A 24,816-nucleotide genomic window follows, 5' to 3' on the forward strand; every position below is an offset into this window, starting at 1 on the left:
ACATCTTGATTGGACAACCTGTTATCTTTTGTAATGGTGCAGATCGAGAGCCTTCTGTTCCATTTGATTAATATCTGAATCATGTGTTTGCTGCACCCACAGTGCACTGCTCACACTGTGGATTCACTAGCAATACTGATTTTCTGTTGTGTTCAAGTTTAAGGTTAGAACTGTATGACAGATGATGTGCGGGCAAGGATATGAGAACTACCTGGCAACAATATATTTTATTGTCTTACATTGTTGTTTTCATTTATAGTGTTATAGTGTGTGCTTATCTTCCACCCGCGAACCTTTGTCCTCGTGTTTGGTCCTTCTGTGATGCAATTTGACTGTAAATGTTTTTATAAGTGCCATAGCAATTATTATTATGACAGTCATGACAACATGAAGCATTGTTGTTGAGATAAGTGTTATAATAAATGGCTTGACCATTTAACTTATTCTAAAAACAGCAACCAAATTTCAGTCAAAATGATTTATTTTTAAATACCGACTATAAGAGGTTCACACAGGGCTTTACATTTTCAATCAAAAGCTTAGGGCACTGATTAAATATGTGATTATATGTCAGATTATCCAAAAAGTGTCCTGCCAGTGGCTGGGTCCACATCTAAAAGCCTGGTTTTTATGCTTCTGACTCATTTTCCTGCACAGAAATGAGCAAACAAGGATTAAGGACACTTAAAGTGAACCTGATGTTTTTGTGCCCTACATTAACTTGTCACTTGTGTCACTCACCTGTCACTTGTCTCTCACCAAAGCCTTCATGAGACTATTTTCCATTTATAGGCTGATTACTTCTGACCTCGTTTTATATGTTAATTCGGCACACAGAGAGTTGAGCAGCGAGAAAAAGAATCCAAACAAAAAGCCCATCCAGATGAGTATACAGAAAAGTAATTTGCCTGGCATGAATACGCAGATGCCATTTAGGGTGATGACGCACCTCCCCCCGCACTTGGCATCTGTCCTAGGAAGTCAAACACTGAGGCTGAGGACTGTGGAACAAATTGTAATCAAGATAATCGGAGACCACTTCAGTCTTCTGATCTTTCATTTGATTCATGCTCATAGCACTTTATAATTTGCACAGAAAGGTATTTTTGTTTTACATTGGCAGTGTACAATCTCTTGCTGAAAATGACACTATAAGTGCTATGAGAGTGAAACCAAAGAAATCAATGTGTAACAGATAAACAAGGAACTTAAATTCACTGTTGGACTAAGAGGAACCGCAGATTGATGTGATAATTATCTGTAGGTTAATTGAGTCTCATTTCCTTTTACTACGCACAATGGTTCGATATAAAGTTAAGTTTGAAAAAGTTACATTTAGGTTTCACTGTGCCTATATACCAAAGAAATAGGTTCATTCTTCTTAAATGTTGTCTGGGAGTCTTTCAGCCTGAAGTGCTGCTTCACAGCTTGTTTTGAATCATTACACACTGAAGACTGGGCTTAGACCTTATTGACTGCAGTGCGTCTGCCACTAACAAACATAACCTTTTACTGACACTGCTTTGGGCACCATGAGGCTGTGGTCTTTTACTTTTCTGTACTCAGGAATAATATTGCAGGGATATATTTGGGTTTTCCTGAACAAAGTTAGACTGAGCCTCTGTCAACCCTTCCTCTGTTCTCTGTAGAATGGCCTGAGGTTAGATGTATTAAAAGCCAACTGTATGCAACATTGCAGCAGTGTTTACCTCAGTCCACAGAGATCAAATCTTCCATAAACACACAGCTGCTTGTACTTTCACACATGTACCGACTGAATCCAGACTTTTTACATATTATCTGCAGCAGCTTGGTAGAATTCAATAATGGATCACATCACCAACAGACAGTGTCTTGTGGCTGCTTTGAGTTTCTGCCTCAAAAAACATAGTCTGTGCTCCCTCTCTACAACCACTGTCCAAAAAAAGGAAAATACCTGGTTCGTTCAACACATGAGAGGGAGAGACACATGGAAAAACCGACGAGTCTTAGTTTTAATGCTTTTTAACACGGACAACCCACAGTTTCAATCTTACGTTACTCGTCTCTTGGTATGAGGTGACGCAGCAGGCACAGCACATTTAACAGACATTAAATCTCTGCTCCAAGTCGTGTGGAGAAATTAAAAATGATGTAGGAGCCAGCTGAGTGAGTGGGTGATGCTCATTGATAAAACATCTGCCACAAGCTGGAGTCCCAACGCAGGTAGTGTAGGAGGAAAAATGTCAAATAAAAGCCATTTAGAGTACCGTGAAGAAGAAATCCACATCCCTCAAGGGGCCATATTGATTCCAGAGCCAGCCAGTCGAGTCATAAATGTTCCTTTTTGGCTATGTGCGCAAACATTTGTTTTTATCAGTAAAGAGCACATTGCAATATCGATGGCTTTTCCTCCCCACATTCTGGCACTAACTGAATCGGACTGAGAGTTTGAAACAACTTTACATCCCTCTATAATTGATGTTGGCTCGAATGTGCATCAAATGTTGTTCCAACTAGATAACAACACCAATATCAGTTGACCTTTTATTTTTCTGTTGCGATAATGTCTTCCAACTTATAGAAAAGCATTTTATCACAGTGTGATTTTTAGAGGCTCCATCTTAGTTATTTATCTCCAAATCCTAACCAGGCTTATCCAGTAATGGAATATATGATAAGCACAGTAGTACTGCGGATATCCCGCCCTGGGAATTATAAAACACTTAGCACAAAAAACAAATTAGGCAAAGGAAAATGTAATCAAATTATCAAGTTCATAAATTAGTTTTATGTCAGGGATAAATGATGAAATCATTACTTGCTTTCACCCAGCCTTCCTCAATATTTTGCTGTCTTGCTGTTTAAAAACTTCTTTAAGTTACAAACACTTTCTTCATCTTGCTTTAGAGTGGATCGATCAATGTCTGTGGGAGAGGTGCTTATATATATATTTTGACGGATTTAGTAAATGTGATGAGAGTTGAAAATAAACAGTATTTATTTCATTTGACAAAAATAAAAAATAAATTAATTTCTGTCACTTTCTCTGTTCGTACACCCCCAAAACATAGACGTTTAGTGATGTTGGTGAAGTGCCACTGTTACACAAGAAGTCACAATCCATGTAATGATTACATTGGTTTCTGACTCATCACTGTAAAATGTTTGGCTGTAAAATTACAGTAAATTACTGGCTACTAGTTGCATGGATTTCACAGTAATTGACTGTAAATATTTCACAGTAATTGACTGTAAATATTTCACAGTAATTTACTGTAGATATTTTAGAGCTAATTAGAATAAAAGTACAACTAAATACTGTGACTTTACAGTTGCCATGCCCATGGAATTACTGTGATATAGCAGTACAGAGCTGTGGTATTATGGTACCTTGCTGTACATAAATTACAGTAATTACCTGTATTTTCACACATTTACTGTAGAAGTAATGCAACACAGTAGCCAGGAGAGACATCAGACATTGAGATCAGCTCAGTGGATATGACAAAAATAAAACAGACCTGATCAAAGTGCAAGCAATCTGCCTTTTCCTCCTGGTGTCGTGCCATCCTGTCACAGGAGATCTGCACGCAGCTCATCACAAAAGATGAAGACAAAAAATGACTGCTGTGAGGATTACCAAAACTACAAAGCAGAGCAATATCATATTTTAGGGCAGAGCCAAACACATTCATTTACCCTATCTTTTCTGACAGTAAAAAGCACACACTTTAAATGAAATAAAAAAGAATGATTATCAAATAGACCTTACACAAATTCATTTGGTCACAACAGCATGAGGTTCACTTGTTAAACATGTACTGACAAAAGCCTATGTAAAACGTTCACAACACCATGTGGTGTTTACTGAAGATTTACAAGGCAGTCTACACATGATCAATGCCAGCATTACTCTGTACTATAATAAATCCCTGTCTTCGGAGTGTTTTGGCAACACAATGTGAACTAAACGTCAGCTGCAGCACCTCCTACCAGATTACATAGAACCAAGAAGCTCAGAGCTGCTGAAGGTGTCTCCAAGTTTAGATTATGAAAGATAGAATATAAAAGATGAATGTTGTTTTATAGTATTAAACATGTACCCACACTAAACTTTGTAAGTGCTTACTCAAAAGTCAATAGACAGAAAATGTGTTTAATAGGTATACTATCTGTTTTATATTCAATTCCTAATTTTAGTAATTTATTTTTATTCTTGATATATTCATTTGTTATAAATAAACGTGCTTTAGCTCTATTTCTTAAGGTTTAGATCTCTTGCTTCCAGTACATTCTTTATTTTGGGTGAAAGACTGATATTTGGACAAAACAAGAAATGTAAAGATCTTTTCAACTATTTTCTGAATTTGTATACATCATTTTAAAACCAAAAATATTTGACAGATTGATTCCTCGATAATAATACAAATCAATGAAAGAAAACGAACTAAAACAATGTATACAATAACATGTCTGTAGATATTTATTTTATAGGAATATTGGTTTAAGCTCGGGTCTTGGTCCTGGAAACAAAATACAAATTAATGATGACATTTACTTTTGTGACTTTTGTAACAAAAAAACTGAAGTGAATCGAACAGGCAAGCAGATTTTTTACAAAAAAAGCTCTTCACTAAACCCTCACTGTGAACAGGATAAAAGAAGCCAATAACTGCCAGCTTTTTCACAAACGACCATGGCACAACAATATGTCGTTTAAAGATTTAATGGAATTTCAGGAGGCATTGGATGTTGAGGACTGATGGATGTGAGCTGAAAGAGGAAGAGGGATGTCGTCTGGTACGGAGGATGTTCTGAAGTACAGGCAGAGCGAGACTCATAGTGGGTGTTCAATCTCAGGTGTGTTTTTGCCATATCTGAACACAAGGCCTGATACGATGTGTGGAATGAGACGTGGGAGAGGTGCACTACATCAAATGGGGAAGGAATGGGGGAGAAGGTAAGAGAGGATGAAGGGATGTGGGCATGAAGTAGGAAGGTTAAATGGAAAAGATAGTGAGGGTGGCTTGAGAATTATGAGACAAACGAGGCCAATTGTGTTGACAGGGTATAAGTGGGCTATACAGGTGATCAGAGGTGTAGTTGGGCCCCACACTCAAATGAATTAATTTGTCCCATGTACCAGATGGAAAACTAGGTCTGAGAAAGAGCTAAATTGTTATTCATTATGTAAAACACCAAACTCAAACCAGGGGAAGCCACTCACAGTAATCAGCACAACTATGTGTGTCAGACTTGAGAGCTTAATTAACTCTGCAAAGAAGAGGTGTCTGCCTCACGACTACTTAACACATTTCAATGAAATTCCCTCTGGAGGATATAATGGGCCAAAATAGAACGTGTTATTTTTTTGTGTGAAATTATTTTGAATGGCTTTAACTCCTTGGTCATGAGCAAGTATTCGCAAATATATTTTTGAGGGTCTGTTGCTCCAACCTGACAAAATGGGAAACCCAACCCTTAGGTTTCATCAATCAGCATATATGGTGATTTACTAACCAGAAGCCAATGTTAAATTATAAAGATAAATGCAATCTAAAAACTGCAAGCTGCTAGGGTTAAGAACAAATTATTCCAATGGCCAAAGTACTTTTTATTTTTAACTTAAATTGAAAACATTATGCAAATGTTGTTCTTGTGCTTTGGGAAAACATGTTGTTGATCTGGCCTTGAACATGTCCTTGTTCATGAGTCAGACATCTTTAACTATTCATGGTTGTACAGAGCAGGGATGGATGTGTTTTAGAAAGATCTGCAGTCATGTGAATCTGTATCTATATTTAATACAGATCTACACATTCTCTTATTATAAATAAAGTACTTGAAACAGCCTTGTTGAAGACATTCGCTGAGTGCTTTTAGTTTAATGAAATGCAGCCCATTGCTATTACCTTTGAAGCTTCTGGATTCTTGCTTTTTATCTTTTGTTGCCCATAACCTGCCTGGCCCTCAGATGTGAAACATTGATGATCAATATTTATAGAGAAAATCCAGTCAGTATTTGATTACTTTACTTTATTTATTACAGCATGACATGAATTACATAATACATCAAATGGCATATGGACTGTATTTATATAGCGCTTTATCCAGTCATTATGACCCCTCAAAGCGCAACTGCGTTGACTGCAACGGCTGGGATCTGACCCACAACCTTCCAATTGAAGGACAATCGCAGTACCTTGCAGCCACAGTTACCCCTCAAGAAAATCTGATGATATGGTTATTGAGCAATTCCAGTGTTGTATGGACCTACAGTAGTTCTTCAAGCATAAGACATTGCTGCAATATTGTTATTATGCATCCTGCTGCGAAAGAAAAATAAAATACCACTTGCTTGTTATGACCTTTTCCTGTATACATGTATGTGCTATGAAGATGCAAAGAGTGAGCAGAAAAAAGAGTAAGCAATACAACAATTCTGTACTAATTAATAACGCTGTAAAACGTACGCAACAATAATTATTTGTGTTGTTGCTAATCTGTTCCTGAGAAGTGATGCTTCAGCTTAATTATCAATATTGTTGTTGTTTTGCTGACTGCATTACCTTGTAATGTGATTTCTACAGCATTGAATTCCATCGTGCAGGTGTTTCTCTGCATTTTTTTTTTTCACAAATCAAAACAGGTGCAGAGGAACACCTGCACGGTGTAATTCGACCTTCACTCCGGCTGTATTCCTTTAGTACCAGGTCACTGCTTTTGTGCTGGCTGGCTCACAGACACAGTGTTTTGCACCTAAATGCAACAGTCATCATTAACTTTATTGATTACACTTTTCCAGCAGGTGAATTTCCAAAGAGAGTGGCCCATTTATCTTTCTACGACAAACATGTAGGTGTGCTGTCAGAGTCTTGTTTACCAATGTAGATGCCCATTTATCTTAGCACAGCAAACTATCGTGAGAGAAGGATGAAAGTATTATTTTATTTTAAAATACCTTGTGCACTGGAGGCTGGCTTGAAAAGTGGGCACACATTACTCTCACTCCAGAGTAAGAAAAACAAATTGCACACCAAACATTGCTTGTCAGAAAACACGAACAGTTTGAGACAAAAATATTGTTTCCTTGGCTTATTGCCTCTTATGCAATCATAATTTGCACCAGTCTGTGAACTGTATTTGGAAGGAAATTGGGTAAATAAAAAAGAAGATGGATGCGATGTGGAGATGTTTTGACCTGTCAAGTAAGATCAAATTGTTTCCAATGTATTTCCTCTTGCTTCCATAATATTGGAGCGCTGCTCTATGCACCTTTATGCTAAAATTGATCGGCATGTCTTTCGCCCTGAAACTTTAAGGTAATCCCCAAAAGCAGTCAAACAAATGCAATCATTCTGTGTCACTGACTTTGTTTCCAGATTTTTAAGTGGGTACAGAAAATCTGAGATGAGCTCTCCTAGATTCCACTTCATGAATACAGACTCCTTATGAACATAAATCTTAAATATACTTCTCTAACCAAACATTAGCACGGGGAATCAGAAACAAATTGTTAGGAAATGTCATGAAACGTCACCAAACTTGTGATATGTTTTGTTTAAATAACACAAAAGCATTTGAAGCAGTATTAATTTGTTTAATAAACAAGTCTTAGTTTAAACACATGGCAAGTAAACACATAAAATATATATCAAATGTATAAATATAAAGCATGATGCTTAACGTAGATCCTTTAAAAAAATATATACATTTCTTTCATTTAAGCTGCCACACTGTCCGACCTCTGCACGACTGTGGGACAATATTAAAATATAATAAGCTTGGTGTAAGCTTATACTGGTTTTCATATATTTTTCGTACATGTTTTTATACTGTAAGTGGTTGTCTCTCTGTGGTCATCGGTCATTTTGAATTATAATGCAAAATAAAGTTTCAGTGTCATACTTTCCGTTAATTTAAACTTTCCATAAATGACATGGAAAAACTGTTATCTTAAAACATTCAGTGTCGAAGTGTCCTAGTTTTCAAATTGCTATAAAGCGCCATTGCTTTTTTCCTCCACAGTGATGTCGGTCACACCATGAACCTGTGTGAGCTGCTTGCAGTCCAATGAAGCCAGTAATTTCCTCGGCCCGGGGAGTGGGGCTACGAAGTGCTCAGTCAGTGACACGGAGGCACGACTGCCAATATCTCTGAGGGAAGGACAGGAAATGACAGTGGCAATCACAAAAGAGAAAGATAGACAAGGTAGTTAAAGAATAGCTGAACACAATATAAAGGTACATTTTCCCTTCTTACCCGTAATGAATCTTTCGAGCGGTAAGGAGGCCCAGTCCTTCCACATGGAATATCACAGCTTTCAACACCTGTGTTAGTGGGTTTGTAAATGAAATCTCCACTGCCATCTTCTCTCCTACCACCGCTTTCCCGATGGGCTGTGTGGGCGAACAACAAAGCAATCAAATCAAATAAAACACCCTCTGGGGGGAAACTTTGGGGTTTGAGCCTTTGCAGACCATTTACATGCTCAAAAACCTTTATAACACACAACAGGAAAGGGAAAACCCCAAGCATAATAGGGCCCCTTTAATAATTAGTTTGGTTAGGTTACCTTCAGGATGAGGTCTGGGGTCCTGAGCCGGAAATTGAACTGTGTGGCCAGGACCTGCTGTGTTTCCTTGACCCTGCCGGTCAGCGTCAGCATCAGGGCGGCCTGGTCTACCAGTTGGTCCTTGTAGTCTTTATATTCCATGGTCCACTCCAAATGTTTTTCTGTAGACAGAAGTTGTTGGCAAAGTATGTTTGAAGTTAATTTCCCGTCCTCTACCTTGCGTTATTATTTTGTTTTAGAGCGTTGTATTGACTAACATTGTAAATAAATATTTGTTGCTTTCTTTCTTCAAGTTAAATGGGAATTCCAATGCTCAGATCTGTCCAGTAAATATAAAGCTACAAACAGCCAGTTAGCTTAGCTTAGCACAAAGACAGGAAGGCAACAGCTAACATGACTCTGTCTTAAGATAATAACATCCGTTTGTTGTATCTGAATGAAAACCAAAGTCTACAAAACATTTATGTCTTATATTACATTACATATTATTTCTTCAAGTGTAAATTACATATATTTGGAGGTCTATATATAATATATATCCAATCTTTGTGCTATGCTAAGCTAACCAGTTAACATGTTTTGTAGTAATACTTGCTATTCTTTGCTGTTTTTTTATTGTAAAAAAAACCTGTAAACGCCTTTAGGAAACCCTGCGTGCCAAAATCGAAATGTTCTTCCTGCAACCAACCCTGACTAAGCTTCACGCACCTTCATTGGGCATCAAGTCCAAGTCTGTGGTGTCCTTTTTGACCGTTGCCTTGTGGACCCCGGTATAGTACATGACTGCCACCTGGCTGTGCAGGATGAGCTTTCGTTCCTCTGAGCTGCTGTTTCGCAAAGTAATTTTAAGCTCTGCGTCTTCTCCCATTTTAGGACCTACACCATCCATGGTGACTTCTACAGAGACATCCTGTGACTTGGTATAGGTATAGGCCTCCGCTTTGGAGCCATAGCTACATGCTGTCTCCACAGCAATACGTTCCATCTCTGTGCCTGAGAATGACCAAATAATTCAATTAATTCAATAGACAATTAATGCAGTATTATAACCTTGGTGAAATTATTTTTGACAAAGGATTTATATTCTTTACATTGAGTACTTTATCTCTTTTAAATAAGCTTTTTAGTGTGTGCATTTAGTTTGATGTTACCTTCGGGGTGTTTGTAAAGGTGTGTGATCTCCATGCGTTCATCAGTACCAACAGCCTTTGTGCTGATGAAGTGGCCCACAACCTTTTTCTCACTATAGATTTGACTGAAGGTCCCATCTGTGTTCTTCTGCCAGTAGATTTTATCGCTATTCACCTGAAAGCAGACAGAGCACGAGGAAGAGAGAGAGAGACAAAATAAAGCCTTGAACAGATGGGAAACGTCATGCAGCGTTTTGATGTATGTCATATGGCTTATGATAGCTACACAGTACATGCATAATCTGCAGTGTTGGGCAAGTTACTTCCAAAATGTAATAAAGTACATATGACTTATTACTGTCTTTTTTAAGTAATAAGTTACATTACAATATTACTGTCTCTGAATTGTAATGAGTTACACTACTTTTATATTACTTTTGAGTTACTTTACCAAAATAACCGCAAAAGAATGGCTAGGTATTTTAAATGCTAAAATGTAGTTTAGTGCAGCTCATTATACATCCAGTGAAGGGCAATGTGGTATAGCATAACAACTGTGTAACACATTTTTTTACACGGCTTAGTTGAATACTCAATTCTGATTGTAAATTCTTAACATGTGACACGTTGTTAATACAGTAGTACAGACCACTGTCAAGGACTATAATGAAGGTTGCTAAGGAGGATCAAGAAAGAGAAAGGAAAAGAGGTTAAAAGCCCTCAGCCTGTTTTTCAGGTCTCAGGCTCGAAAATGACATTCCCAGAACAAATGACTATATCTTCACTTCTAAAAGGGGTAAATTAATAATATTTTTTCTCAAAGCAATGATAAACCTGTGAGTTGGATGTAGAAAAGTCAGAATCAATATAGATTTTTTTTATTTTAAAGTAAATTCAGATTGAACATAGTAAAAAAATGTAAATTATAATGTCCGTCCGTTTATTGCCATTGAACACAACTTTTGATCAGAAAACAGCAAAGGTAAGAGTTATTTGCCGTTTTGGCTACGTAAAGTTGAGTTGTGTGTTGTCTTTGCTGGCTTTCGCTGCCGCGAGTTTTGGTCGCTCAGTGATGATACTTATACCATTGGAATCTGTGGAATCTCAGCTTTCAGATGATATATTGTTTGTGCAGATCCGATGAAGTATAAAAGATCGCTAACGTGAGTTATGTGCTAAGTGCGTTAGCATTCTTTCGTTTAGTGCTAATTCAGAGGCTCGGCGTTAGACTTGTGTTTTGTTTCGGTAAAAATGGTTCATATCGTCAGGTAGCTGAGTTTCTTCCCGTTAAGTGGGTATGACACATTCATAGTTTGTTAAATGTTAAGAAGCCCTCAGACGCTGTTTCTTGCAAGATGTTGTGGGAGCCGGGTTTAACAGGTTAAAAGACGGAGCGCTGGACGTCAGATAAATCACCAGAAGTAAACAATAACAGGAACACGGAATGGGCTCTGTAGTTTGTTTAGTATATGGCCGTGTAATAAGCGGGATAATGTGCAGCGAGGCGGTCATTATGGGGAAAAGAACACCCGACAGGCTGATCAGGGAAACCGACGCGAAGCGGAGGGATCTTGATGAGCCTGAAGGGTAAATACCAGGCTTAGAAATCTACCCGCACAATTTTTCTCTGGTGTCTGAATGTCTCGCGATGTTGGTAAATTCTTAAAAAACAAAACACCATTTAATTTCGGGTTAAAATGTGTTGTAACTGCGTTACTGAGAATTGTAAAGGGTAGTATATTACCCAAATTTAATTATATTTGTTTACAGCAAAAGGTTATACATTACAGTAACTCCGTTACTTTTGTAATGCGTTACACCCTACACTGATAATCTGTCAACATGAAACAACAACTGAAATATCAGATGTTTAACCTACAGCACTCATGTAGGTTAAGTATGTTAGGGAAAACTGAACTTTATGGAAGTGCAGACAGAATATCTAGGGTGCTCCTCTAGAAATGAGTGGCATCTAGCTCTGAGGTTGCAGATTGTAACCAACTAAATACCCCTTAAAATGGGTCGGTGAACCTACGATGGCCTTCAGGTAACGTAAAACACGAAAAGCCCTCTCTGAGGCCAGTGTTTGGTTCGTCCATTCTGGGTAACTAAACATGGTGCTGCAACATGACAGACTCTGGAAAAGGGATCTACTATCTAGAGGCGAAGGGCTCATTTTAAGCCAATGAAAAACACACCTATTCTTAGTTCCAGGTGAATTAACACTAATGAACACATAATCAGGAATATAATATTTCCCATCTATTAATAAATCCCCCTTAATCCTACACACTGCTCCCAAAGTAAAAAACATATTCCACAAACCTCAGCGAACACAAATGGGATGTCATGTTTCAGGTAGACCTGTCCATTGCGTACTGCAGTGAGAGACGCCGGGCCGCAGCGGAAGGTGCCCTGGCTCGTCTCCTGAGGCGTGGCGTCCACAGCTTGCCAGCCTCCGTTGCCTGCAGGCAAGTCTGGACGCGCCATCCAGGCATCGTTCCACACATGGAAGTTCCTTCATAAAAATACTTAAAGGTCAGGCTTCATAAATCTACATTTGGGTAATTTTATAAAAATAACTTTTGTCGTATTTGTTGGAACTGGCACTGAGTTCATGAGACAGATCTTAGAAATAATCAGGTTCCTTTCTACCGTAGAGGGCGCTGCTCATGGGCTCCTATCAAACTGTCAAAAAAGGCAGTGTTGATCAAATATGATGTAACTGCATTGCCTATGTTCTTGCCTAAAATGTTTAGCAATTTATGATTTGAAAGATAGCTGTAAAATAAGACATTTTGGTTACAGCACGTTGGCGGTGCCTAGTTTTCACTTGACTGTTTCCAACATGTGGGGTACAAACTTTCATTTACAGCTTTACAATACACTTTGTGGCAACATTTAACAAGTAAGAAATAAACGATATAGAAACCTTGTTTTGATATTGGATCAGCAGTTTGCCATTTAGATCGGAGTTCACGACATTGAGAAACAGACTCATTGGTCCTGTTTGTTGATTTAATTTGACACAGTGGAATCTTACAATTACCATAAACATTTTTAGTAACATTGTGGAAGGGGGAATGACGTTTTTTTTACAGATTATTTGTCACTTGCTCTAGTGTCAAGATATTGTTTTAGCAAATATCACAAAAAATTACTTCTAAGAAAAGGTTACCAAGTGCTGGTTTAAACTACAGAGTGAAACATGCCATGATGGCATCACAGTGATGGTGACAGGACATACCAGATAGAGTCAGCATTGAGGAGCTCCATAGGCTCCAGGTTCTCGTCTAGGTATACGTCTGTTGTCAAGGAGACGTCTGTGTCATGAGCTGAGCTGAAGTTGGTCACAGTTCGACCGGGAATGCCTAAACAGCGTAAGACTGAAAATATACAGCACCAGTCGTCAATATCTGTTTGAATCTCCCTGTTACACACATACACAAACACATGTCTCATGAAATTGTGAAAGGAAAAGAAAAACTGTCCGCTCACCTGTGGTGAATACTCCAGCAAAGACCCAGCACTGGCCATACTTAACAGGCTTTCCGTCGTTTTTATGATATTCCTTCAGGATTTCCACACTTCCACTCCAAACTGTTGGACTAGTCCCAGCCGAATAGTTTCCGGACCAGTCTCCTTCCACGACACCTAGGTCATCTGGGGAGTTGATCTGGATAAGTGAAATAAATAAATATATTTTTAAACCAAGTTTTCTATTTGGCAGGAACATGAACACAGTAACACTTCAGATTGTTTGGTACCACTTTACAATAAGACTACCCTTATAAAGGGTTTACGAATAGTTTGTAATACATTTATTAATTAGGTTGTGAACACTTTATAAATCATGAATATGCTTTTATAAGACATGAGATAAACAAGGCAACTGTGACCGGTTGCTTGCCAAATAGTGAGCCCACATTTATCTGTACTGCTAAGTCTTATATTGGCTACTTAGCTTACTTCGTCTTCTTCATCAGCCAGCATCCTTGGTATCTGTTGTTCACCGAGTTGATTCTCGCTAAGTAGCCAATATAAGGCATCTTGCTAAATAGTGAGCCTGTGGTGATCTATGTTAGAACTGGTTTATAAATGGTTCTTAATGATTAATAAATTGTTTACAACCTAATTCATAACCTAATTATAAACCCTTTATGAATCCTTTATAAGGGTAGTCTTATTGTAAAGTGGTACCGATTGTTTTAATATATTATCAGCTTAAATATATTATCAGCTTAAACTTGGATACATTAACGTAATAATATATATATTTTACTTTCACATAAATTGAAATGCCAATCGAAAGAAAAAAAGAATCTGCAATTGTTTTTGAAATAAATGTATCTTTTAAAGTAATTTTTCATGCAAAAAAATATCAGACAATGTTGTTTTCTGCCTATCAAATATGACATTTAAAGAAAATGTTTTTTAGTCCAAATTCATAGCACAACTCATGTCAATACATCCAATAGATGTTGAGACATTTCACATAAAATCTGAAGTGTCAAATTGGAAAAGTCAGGCGATTGACAATCAATGGGATGTATCCTCTGGGGGGAACATGAATGCATTAGGCATTCAAAGATTTGTTCTTAACATTGCAGAAGACCTTTCTGTACAAACTGTCCGCATTAATTAAAACAAATATTTAAATCTGGCTTAGGCCCTAGGATGCCGGTATCCTGCTAAAACCGTGATGTGATGTGTGGAAATTGTTATCATGGCCAAGACTTTTTTTCAATAGTTAAAAAGAGTAAACGCAGTCTCACCATGGCTGAGACCACTCGCACCACATTAATCGGGTCTCCCCACCCTGACGGAGGAGTTCCACTCTTTTCCAGGACAAAGATACAAGCAGCAAGAATCCCATCTTGGAACTGAAAGCGAAACAGAGAGCAATTAGGTTTCTACTGCTTAGTCTATTAACAAAACACTTAAAGATCGAACAACCCCCTCACCTGTCCATAGTCCCAGGTCCGCACTCCAATTTGATCCATGGTGCCATAGTAGATTTTTCCGATATCATTCAGGACATATTCCTGCCTCTCGTCTTCAGCATCCATGAACACTGTGTCATCTGACAGTGAACAAGTACAAAGTATCAATAACTTTAGATTTTTGTATACATCTCACCATTTTATATGATTTTTAAATGTAACTTAGAAATTTAAACTAGAACAAAAAGCACTTAGGAGAGTGCAGATCTACTGTAAGAGAGGCTTTTCTTTAGTCTAGCCATTTGCCAGCAGTCATTGACTGAACAAGAAAATAGAGATGCCAACATGTAGTCATAAATGTGCACAAAAGAATGATTGGCAGACAGGTCCAGTATTCACGATAATGTGTAGACAATCAGAGAGTAGACATTTCTTAAAAAATGAACACTGTTGTAGCCATGTCAAGATCAAAAGCCTGACAGGGGAATTTATTGAGGCTGAAATTGTCCTATTATGTATTTCAGAGTACATGGCATAAAAAAACCTTTTGTTCTTCTTGGTTGGGTTTTTTCTTAGAGGAATAGTTAGACATATTGGGAACGTAGAGGTATTTGCTTTCATATGAATAGTGAGATGAGAAGATTATGGTCTGTCTGTCTGTCTGTTAAATACACTGAAAAAACAGAAACGTTGACTTTAATTAAATGTATTATGACATCATATTTCACATAACTGTATTAGGTTAGTTGAAAGCAATAATATTACGTTTATATAGGTTCAACTTAATATTATTAACTATCCTATTAGCATAGCTTAGTATAAAGACTTAAACTGGGAAACAACTAGCCCAGCATTTCACAAAATCAACCAATAAGCACCTCTTAAACAAACTAAATAACATTGTATACCTTTACTTCATGGTTATATGACTGTATTGTAATGTCTTTCTGTTAGTTTTACTACCCTTTGTAGTATATTAACCTGACAAACGTATACCATGTGTGTCTTAGATGCTTTATTTTTGTAATCCCATATTTACCTTCACACCAGGGGTTGAACAGCAGAAGGATATCATTAGCAGGGTCATGTGTAGAAACTGCCTGGCCGTTTGCACAATGCGTCTCCACTATGATTTGATATCGGCCAATGAGCGCCGTGGGGAGAGAATTCACAGACAGCTTCATCCTTTTGTCGTCCTGACTCACAATAGAAGCCTCCCAACGATTGCCCTCCAACTCCTCCACCAAAGGGATGATTACATGGGTTCCTTTTGACACTGTTGGCAGCGGCCCTGAGAAAGGAAAAGAAGACATGTCGATGAAGCATGTGGAAACTATGTTCATGCCATGCCCAAAAAAAAACGTTTTTCTTCATCTTAACCACACCTGCATTCCTACCTTGTTAGGTAAACAGAGTGTATACAAAGATTCCAGATGAGCTTCATGATAAGATATGCATAAGCACACATACACGCACACATAAACGTTATAATAGCAGTGCAGCTGTACTACAAAAAGTTATCCTTGGCAGCAGTTTGCTGTTTGGCTGCAGTTCCTGCACTGGCATGAACAATGCTAATGTTCAAGGCGGGGATCTGCATCCTGGGTTTCAAGAGAAACACTAAAATCTTTAATGGGCCCTCTGTTTAAGAAATTCACCTCTAAAGGGAGTGTGGAAAACTCACAACTCTCCCTGATTGTTAACTCTTTCCTCACTGGGTGTGGCCTTGGTCTTTTTTGGCTTACACATGTCTTATGTCACTATGATGCAATTTCAAGATTTCTTTTGTACAGACTGACAACTGGTTGTGTGTGAAAATAGGAATCTGCAGCTGCCTTGAAGGAAAGGAATGAAACAACCAGTGGCGGCCGGTCCATAGGGGCGCTAGGGGCGCCGCCCCACCTCTTCCCATATTGAAAAAAATAAAAATAAATAATAATTAAAATTAAAATAAAAAAAAATAAATATGTTTAAAAAAATATATATGTTTTTATTTTTATTTTTAATGAACAAGGTAAATATTATATAATTGGTATCAGTAAAATGTATAATCTACAATAAAATCTCGTTTAAAATTGTGTTACGATGTCTAAAGTTACTGATAAATCACATGTTTCCTGCCTGGCCTTGCCCATGCACCTTCTCTCGTCTGGGCGCTAAGAGAGGAGCCTTCAACCAGTGCAGCAGCAGCCACCAGCAGCTGACTGTTGCTATCTGTAACGTGTAAACTATGCCGCGAAAATATAATTTCAGCCAATCAGCGTCGTCAAAGATGACGGTCACCGGGCGCCAATGTCAGCGCCCAGTGCAGTCTGTGAGTAGTTTGGACAGTGACTCGTATCCGGTTGACGCAGTAGTTGATGAGGATGGCTTCGTGTGCAGGTGGAGTCTCCGGACCTCGGTCCGCGCCTAATTCTGTTCAAGAGCTAATCTCCAATCCTTTCGAAAGGAGAAGTTTGGCAGATAAATTGTTGCTTAAAGACCTTGCACCGGACCAACCCGATTTGAATATATCGCAGCAATCTCGTGAAAAAGACAACATTTATACACGAGGCTTCACAAGTAGCTGGTACACAAGAAAGGCTTGGCTAGCTGGATGCAAACAGGTAAATGCTGTCTTTTGTTTCCCATGCTTGGATATCACTTTATATGTAGAGAGGAGGTTTCCCATGGTTGTTAGAAGTTTATTAATAAGTGGGCATTTATCACAGAAGTGATTGTTCTGTCTCCACGTTTGTTGCATTGTCTGTGATGTATTTTCCAACGGTTATAGCTCCTGTTCTGTCCCAGCAACACTACACGGTTTGCAGCTCCACCACATTTTTGGTTTATCTTCGGTGTCGCTTAAAATCTGCTTCCCATCGGACTAAAACCTCCACGTAATCTGAAGACAGATACTTGAAGTTATTTAAACCTTTTGCAAACTTTATGTTCTTTCTTGCTCTAGCCTTGCCAGTTACATTGTACATAACACATATATTATCATTATGCTAACTGGTTGTTCGTGTTAGACGATGTAGCTTTTTCATTTCTGAGTTATTGCTATATGTAAATAAGCCTGTTTGTAAATAATCCTCAGAGAAACAAAGAAAAAACACAATTTATGACATTTTGTGCTGTGGTTATTTTTTTTAAATTGCATTTATTCACAGTTCAGTTTGAAATGCTGTAGTGACTTGTATTGAACCACTTAAATATTTATAATTAATGCTACTGAAAAGATGCTATTAATTTTATATCTCACATGCAGTTCACTGTAAAGCTACTTGGTGAAGGTGTTTTAAGAAAGAAAAAAACAGACCAGTTCTGAGAACACAAATTCCTGGTAAAGTAGTAGATGTTCAGGTTGATAAATAATATTTTCCACACTGAAGATTATGGAGGTATTGATCAGTCTTCTCATATTTTTAAGCCTCGATTTCTCCTTTCCCCCCCCCTCTAACATCACCAGAAGTCATCATTTAAGGGGTCATTTCTCGGACCCCCCGGGTAGGTCACTTACGGTACGTCAAGAGCCCCACCAAAAAAAAAGACCACCGGCCGCCACTGGAAACAACCATTGTAAAACTGTGAATCACTGTGGTACTTTTGTTGCCGATTTGTGCATAAGCAATATCAAAATAATAGCAACGTTTCCATGAACTTTATACTGAGTACATCCCATAGAGGGTGAACCCAAAGGATGTGTGAAGACCTGCAGATAGTTTTTCATAATTGAATGGAGGCTGTCTGTGCAGCAGGGGTGCAAAGGCACGGGTAACAACGCAGGGGGCTCCAACAGCCTGAATTCCTGCTTGAAGCAATACTGAAGCAACTCTTGCATGGAGTTTGATGACAAGTTTGATGCCATTGTCAGATCTCAGCATATACTGCAAATATATGGCTACAGTCAGCAAGGACATAACTGCTCCGGACTTGAAATGGTCAGGCCCATTAGCACCCCGTTATTCACGCTCCCAGGGGGATGCATCTTTTGTTTCTACTGACATTAGGGCCTTTACCCCCTCAGGAACAGCATAACATTCTCAGCCCTGCAACAGGAAAGTATTTAGGAACAGCTGTGTTCAATCTGCCCCACACTTTCATTTTGTGAGGTATTATACAATTGAAGCCTTTCTGAGCCGTTATGAGGGGCTTCAGGGCATTAAACTGTCACTGGCTCTCACTTCAATAAAGAAAAAAACACTCACGTTGTTTTAGATTGGGCTGTGATTTGGTTCATGGGTACGTGGTACCTGTCACAGAATACAGTGATTGGACTACAGGGTACTGTAAGCACGTTCGAACACCCTTTGAACTGAGATACTCCAGAGATAGCCTTTTCCCTTTGAAACAGTCTTTTTGTATTAAATAACCACCATTTGATGAATGATGTTTTTATGTTTGTACATTTTGCATTGTCTTCTTTCTTATTGCTGGTATGGCAGATGGCTTTAAACTGATTGGATGATTATTCATGAGCAGCGTTGTATTTCTTCTTATGACATGACACTTAATTTGTCCCAGGCTGAGGACTTTTCCTTTTACCGCTGCTTCTAATGAAACAAAAATAACTGAACATCTTTTACACGGCACTGTCATTTCTATTCTTGTATTTTATACCCATTTTATTCTCTTCGCTTTTTAAATGTTTTTTAAAATATAATTGTATAATGTTTTTCCACTGCACTCGATCTTATTGCTCTTAACATTTAGCATTTTTTAAAGCACTTTGAATTGCCTTGTGTTGAAAGGTACTATTTAAACAGACTTGGCTTGCCTTGCAACAATAGCTTATAAAAAAACGTTGATACAAATTAGAATAAATAACTGCCATTATTTTGGATACTTTATTAGCAAACAAAGCTACCATTCTTTAAACCTTGCATGTTTCCTCAGTGTTAAGGAATGTATGGGGTAAAATATGATTTCCTCACATGGATTCACAGTCTCTGTAAATGAGACGGGGTAATTCTTCTCTGCAAGCTTCACTTGTGTTATATCTATAATTATAGGATCTATATTGGTCTGCATCCTCCCAACATAAAGACATGGAGAGAGACAGCAGAGACAGAGGCAGTTGGTGTGCCAGCATCAATGGTAAATTGTCTGCAGACTGGATTTTTAGTTAGAGCAAGACTGAGGACTCGGCATTCGTAAAAAAAAACTCTCTCCCCCGGAGCATAGCAACTGTTACCATAGCAATAGTAACCAAAAATCTCTCACTCCCTCTCACTCTCCCTCCCTCCTAATCTATCCATCTCACACACAAATGCTACACAATCTGAATACACACACAAGGAGCCAAATTACCGGTTTAAACCTCAAACTTCTTGCTTCATTTAGTTTCCTCCTGGAGCTCTAAAACCGTCACCATCCTCTTTACGCTTTGACTGCCTAAAGAGGGAGGTCTTAATTATCATGTGCAGCTCGGCAGAGGTTTCCACGAGGGTCAGGCTGGACTGCCTCCATCCAGTTTCACACTTGGCCTTCCTAGATCAGATGCCATTCATGTGGGAAATCTATATCTAGCTAATTAGTATTCATAACTGTTGCTGTATAAAATGGACTCGTGTATTTTGTTGATGGGGAAGTCTATCTTTACATTTTCTTATTTCTTTGTATAACCATAAAACAAAGGACACTTTAAGTGTCGTAAAAGTGAACTACAGTGTTCAAATCTCCGATTAGCAAACAGTACATGATTTCTTTCCAGAACGCGGACTAACCTGTTTTAAGATCGAGGTGAAGTTTGTCAGTGCTGGGGTCAAAGGGTCGAGACAGAGTAATCCACATATGGAAATTCTGTCCTCTGCGAATAATAAAGGCATCACTTTGGTAGAGGTCGGTGTGGTGCTGTGTGCGGTTCTCCCCTGATTTGCCTTTCATCAGGTCTATTGATTTCACATTGAGGAGGAGTTCTGCAAAACAAGAACAGTTATTTAAGAGTGGAGTCCATCTCACTGCTGGTATTTACTTTGTTTGATAAATAAGTTACCATCAAGCTCGCTGTCACCAGCAACAGGCTTCTTATCGTCCGTCACTTCCTCCAGGTCATCAGTTACTGTAATCAAAGTGTCTGTAATGTCGACGTCATCTGGCTGGGGACAGCAGCACGGGCAGATTTTACGCAGCCACTTCCGGCCTGCATTTCCCTGCTCAGCATTGTCTTCCTCTGAGGCTTCCTTTTCTTCCTCTGTGTCCTCCCCAAATCCAAACGTGACAGTAGGAAACCGACCCACTGCAGACCGGTCTCTGATTGATCGCGTCGATACAGGCATCCTGAGAAAAAGGTAAAACACAATGAGGAAATCTAAAGCTTTGTCATTGAATATGCATCCATTTCATTAAGGACAACACCACATATGAGTGAAGGGGTAACCACTTACTACTCCTTGTATTTTTGACAGATTACAGATATGATAGATTATTAGAAATAAGGGTTTTGTTTGTTATCCAATCTGGATTTCTTCTTGTATTTATCAAATTGGTGATTTATTGTGTTTTTTTTTTCTAGTATACATTAGCAAGTGCAGTATTACCCCGAAGTACCCCAGGTTGGGAATCATTGATCTTTTTAGAGACACAGAAAATATGTATTTGTATTCAAGTATTGTTATAGTGTCATATTAATATCCCTCATCTGTTCATTTAACTAAAAGGTATTGATACAAATAAATACGTAAAACTGAAATGACTGGTCTGACATGATAATTATGTAACAGTGTGATTTGAATGATAAAGATTACTTGTTCAGTACGAACAACACATAAATAGTCATTTATCCACTATTTTTGCTGCTAAACAGAGAACAAATCATACAACTATGCTTATTTGTTTATTTGATCTGCGTACACACAGATAATAATCCCTAATGGCATTAGACAGAAAGGCTTCTTTCTCTCATGATTAATCCTGAGCTGATTCACTAATTCTTAATATTACATTATCTGATTTATTAAATTAGTGAAAGCCTCCTGGGGGTGAGAATGTGCTTTGATCCACAACTGTGCCATTAAACAAATATAATTTCTGTGTTTAACGATCAAAACACTATGCCTTGCCACCAAAGATAACAGTCACATTTCTTTGAAGAATCTGCACATGAATTCTGCTAAACTTCACGGCACGGTGATTCAAATTCAACCTATTGCCATCTCCCTCCACCCATTTTCCTGAGCCTTAGCTCACTTCCTTCTGATTTGACTTTCTAGCAGAAATTATAGCTTCTAGAAAAAGCTACAAAGCCACTGAAACCTTTCAAAAACTCACTTTAGATTCCCTAGCTTGGCAACAGTGATTGTTATGTGGTGACCAAACAGACTCCGATGAAGCAATAGTGGGACTGTCAATGACTTCACTCTTTATTCTTATGCAAATGAAGTTAAGACAGAACACTAAATCCCAGACAGACTTGTAGGTGTGGGAGCGCCTCCTCCTCCTGCAGCTCAGGATAGTGCGTCATATTTACAGACGAGCCCAGAAGAAGCTTAACAAAACAATGTGCATAAAGTAAATCCATAACAACCCGATAAACACGCCAAATACATCGTGTGTTCGTTCGCATGTTTCAGCTTTGGGTAGTTTCTTCTTTCAGAGCAGCACAATGTTACATTTCACATTGTTGATTTTGCTATCATGGATTTTAAAAACTCTTCACACTGTGAGCAAAACTAAAGTCCATGTGGACCAAACTGTGAATTATTTTTTAACTGCTTTCACACAAAACACATTTTCACACAAAACACAATTTTCGTAAAACCATGAACTCTTTTCCAATTCATACTTAACAACCGCAAAAGGCTATATATTTGCAGCACATTTTCCAAGTGATCACACACATTGCCAAATACGTTTAAATCTGAAATTGGCGTAAACCATATCGGAACAATAAAACATCTAATTATATTGTAATTACAACAACATTTACTACAGTAATCATAGTAATCAATCACAGCTGATTTTAGGTTAATCTGGAAGTTAAGGTGTGGCCAAATGCAGGAAAGAGGGAGGACCGAAACCTCAAAGAACTGTAATGTGTGAGGTAATACTAAACGTGTCGTCATTGTTTAGTATGTCAATGTCAACTATTATATTATTATATATATATATTATATTCCGTTAGTTAAACACAGTTTGCTAACTCCAAATTGCATTCAATAAAGCAGATGGGACAGGGACTTTTATACTCTCATGCATTTTCATCTGCAAGTCTCCACATAGATTTTGGAAACCTCAGTGGGTGGGTGAAAGTTTACTGCAGGGTGGGACCTCCCAAACTGCTTAAGTAAATGATGATGAAATCCACCGCAGCACCTGCCTCAGTGCCAAAAGATATAATGTGGGTAGAGGAGGAAGAATGTGTGGAATTGAGGTCCATATGTTTGAGGTTACACTTAGATTGCAAAAACAGAGATCAACAAAACCTTCTCACTGCATCCAATAATGGGATAAATTAACTATGAAATGTTTGCAATGCACTGTAAACTAACACAGTGAGACGAGGAGATACCAAGCTGCGCAGAAATTAGAGCGACATGTTGTGGACGATAAGACGACCCACAGCTGAACCTGCTAATGATATGAGATTTATCGCTTCATCATCCTACGTGTTACATTCAAACTACTCAGAGACGACTTCCTTCTGGACCTGGCACATGTTTGGGTGCCTGCATGTGCAGATGGGGCAATTCTGATCAAATATTAAATAAAGTAGGTCTTAGGTCACTCCCATGATTTTAGCAGCAGAAAATACCAATGTGCTATTCATCGCTGGTTAACATTTTCCTCCAGGAGGGTGGTGATCCAGTAAGCATCCCTCTGCTACACTCATGACCTGATGCAACGGGGCCTTGGGGGTCAGTCATTTCCAACCAAAACAAGGAACACAAAGGGACCTTCTCGTGTGACATCAGAATAAAAGCATTCACAGAGTTCAATTTGAACACAAACCCAGTTGTATTTGAAACTAAGCCAAGTTCATGTGATGTATTCCTTTACACATGAGTCTACTGTTGCGTTAGTATAAGCATGCTTTGCTTTACATGATTAGACATGAACCACAGATTTGTGGCAGATGTTTGACAGCTCTATGTTGCAGGGCGTCACAGCAGATATAATATATTGTATATTGATGTGAGGAAAAACAACCCTTCCAGACACAAAGTGCAAAATAAATGAATAATATTTTACATAGCTGTCTCGTGGAGTTGTAGAGTGAAAGTCTTTTAAATCATGCATGAGATGGCACTCTTTTAGACTATCGTTTGCATAATCTAGACAGCAAAGACGTAATAATGCACATTTAGTTATGACCTGTCTCCTTTTCTTGATATAAAAGCACATTATTTTGGCATTGTATCTGAGAGTAGACTGCTCAGGAGAAAAGTTTGAAAGTAAGTTATTGTTAACAACATAAAGTCATAAATCAAAGACGAGATGGCTGGATATACAGTAGAGAGAGATACCTGTGAAACAACTCGTTCAAACTCACTCAGTTCAGAGGCAGATGAAATGAGACAAAGCAGACTGGAGGAGGAAATCTTCTGTGCGCCGTGTCTTTGTGTTTGACAGACTACGAGTTCAGACAGTTCAGACCTCCTTTAAGTAGTGCTAAGAGAGTGAGGGCACGCCTTCCTGCAGCACCAACAGCAGTCAGATATTTTGCCAAAAGAAACAACTGAAACTGTTACAGTTACAAGAGAGAGTAAAGAGCCGCCTCTTTTGAAATGTAAGTCAAAACTCATTCTAGTGAATATTAGCACACTTTTCCATAATCTGGTTAACAGTTTCTACTTGGGTTTGTGTATTCATGTTGGTAAGGGCACTCTGGAAAACTGTATGCTACCTATCAATGGCTATTCCTAATGATAAAGTATTTCCGACATTATAATAACTATTTACTAATCCATACTAATAAATGACAATTGAATGGATTTTACAATCAAATGCTCATAGCAGGATGGTCAATGTGTTGGCTTCTTTTTTGTGTAGGCCTACTTTAAACATTTCAACAAATAGTGATTCTCTCCATTTTTCTTTTGCAAATAATAAAGTCAAACATTTACCTTGATCATGTGAGGGGGTTAGAAAAGTAAACCATTTATTATTATTAGCAATAGTTTTGGATGCAATCCTAATGAGGCGTGTACACCATTCTCATTTTGAATTTATAGATGTATTCACTCATTTAGTAGTATCTGTAGGC

The 24,816-nt window shown here is 38.3% G+C and overlaps 1 protein-coding gene across 2 annotated transcripts; it reads right to left on the reverse strand.

Moving 5' to 3' along the window:
• Positions 1-5,997: 5,997 nt before the first annotated feature.
• Positions 5,998-24,187, reverse strand: LOC117496169 (protein-glutamine gamma-glutamyltransferase K-like). Of its 2 annotated transcripts, none has more exons than XM_034147883.1 (14): positions 24,103-24,187; positions 20,608-20,891; positions 20,339-20,530; positions 15,670-15,921; positions 14,652-14,770; positions 14,463-14,570; positions 13,186-13,363; positions 12,935-13,073; positions 12,013-12,205; positions 9,709-9,862; positions 9,266-9,550; positions 8,558-8,718; positions 8,245-8,381; positions 5,998-8,138 (listed from the first exon to the last, which is right to left on the reverse strand). In XM_034147883.1, the coding sequence occupies exons 2-14, from the start codon at positions 20,888-20,890 to the stop codon at positions 7,979-7,981; spliced, it is 2,361 nt and encodes a 786-aa protein (XP_034003774.1). In that variant the 5' UTR covers position 20,891; positions 24,103-24,187; the 3' UTR covers positions 5,998-7,978. The 2 variants fall into 2 exon arrangements, with proteins under 2 accessions (XP_034003774.1, XP_034003775.1); XM_034147884.1 differs by having other exon boundaries at positions 24,077-24,164.
• Positions 24,188-24,816: the final 629 nt, after the last annotated feature.

This window comes from Trematomus bernacchii, unplaced genomic scaffold (genome assembly GCF_902827165.1).
Source record: "Trematomus bernacchii unplaced genomic scaffold, fTreBer1.1, whole genome shotgun sequence".
Lineage (NCBI taxonomy): Eukaryota > Metazoa > Chordata > Actinopteri > Perciformes > Nototheniidae > Trematomus > Trematomus bernacchii.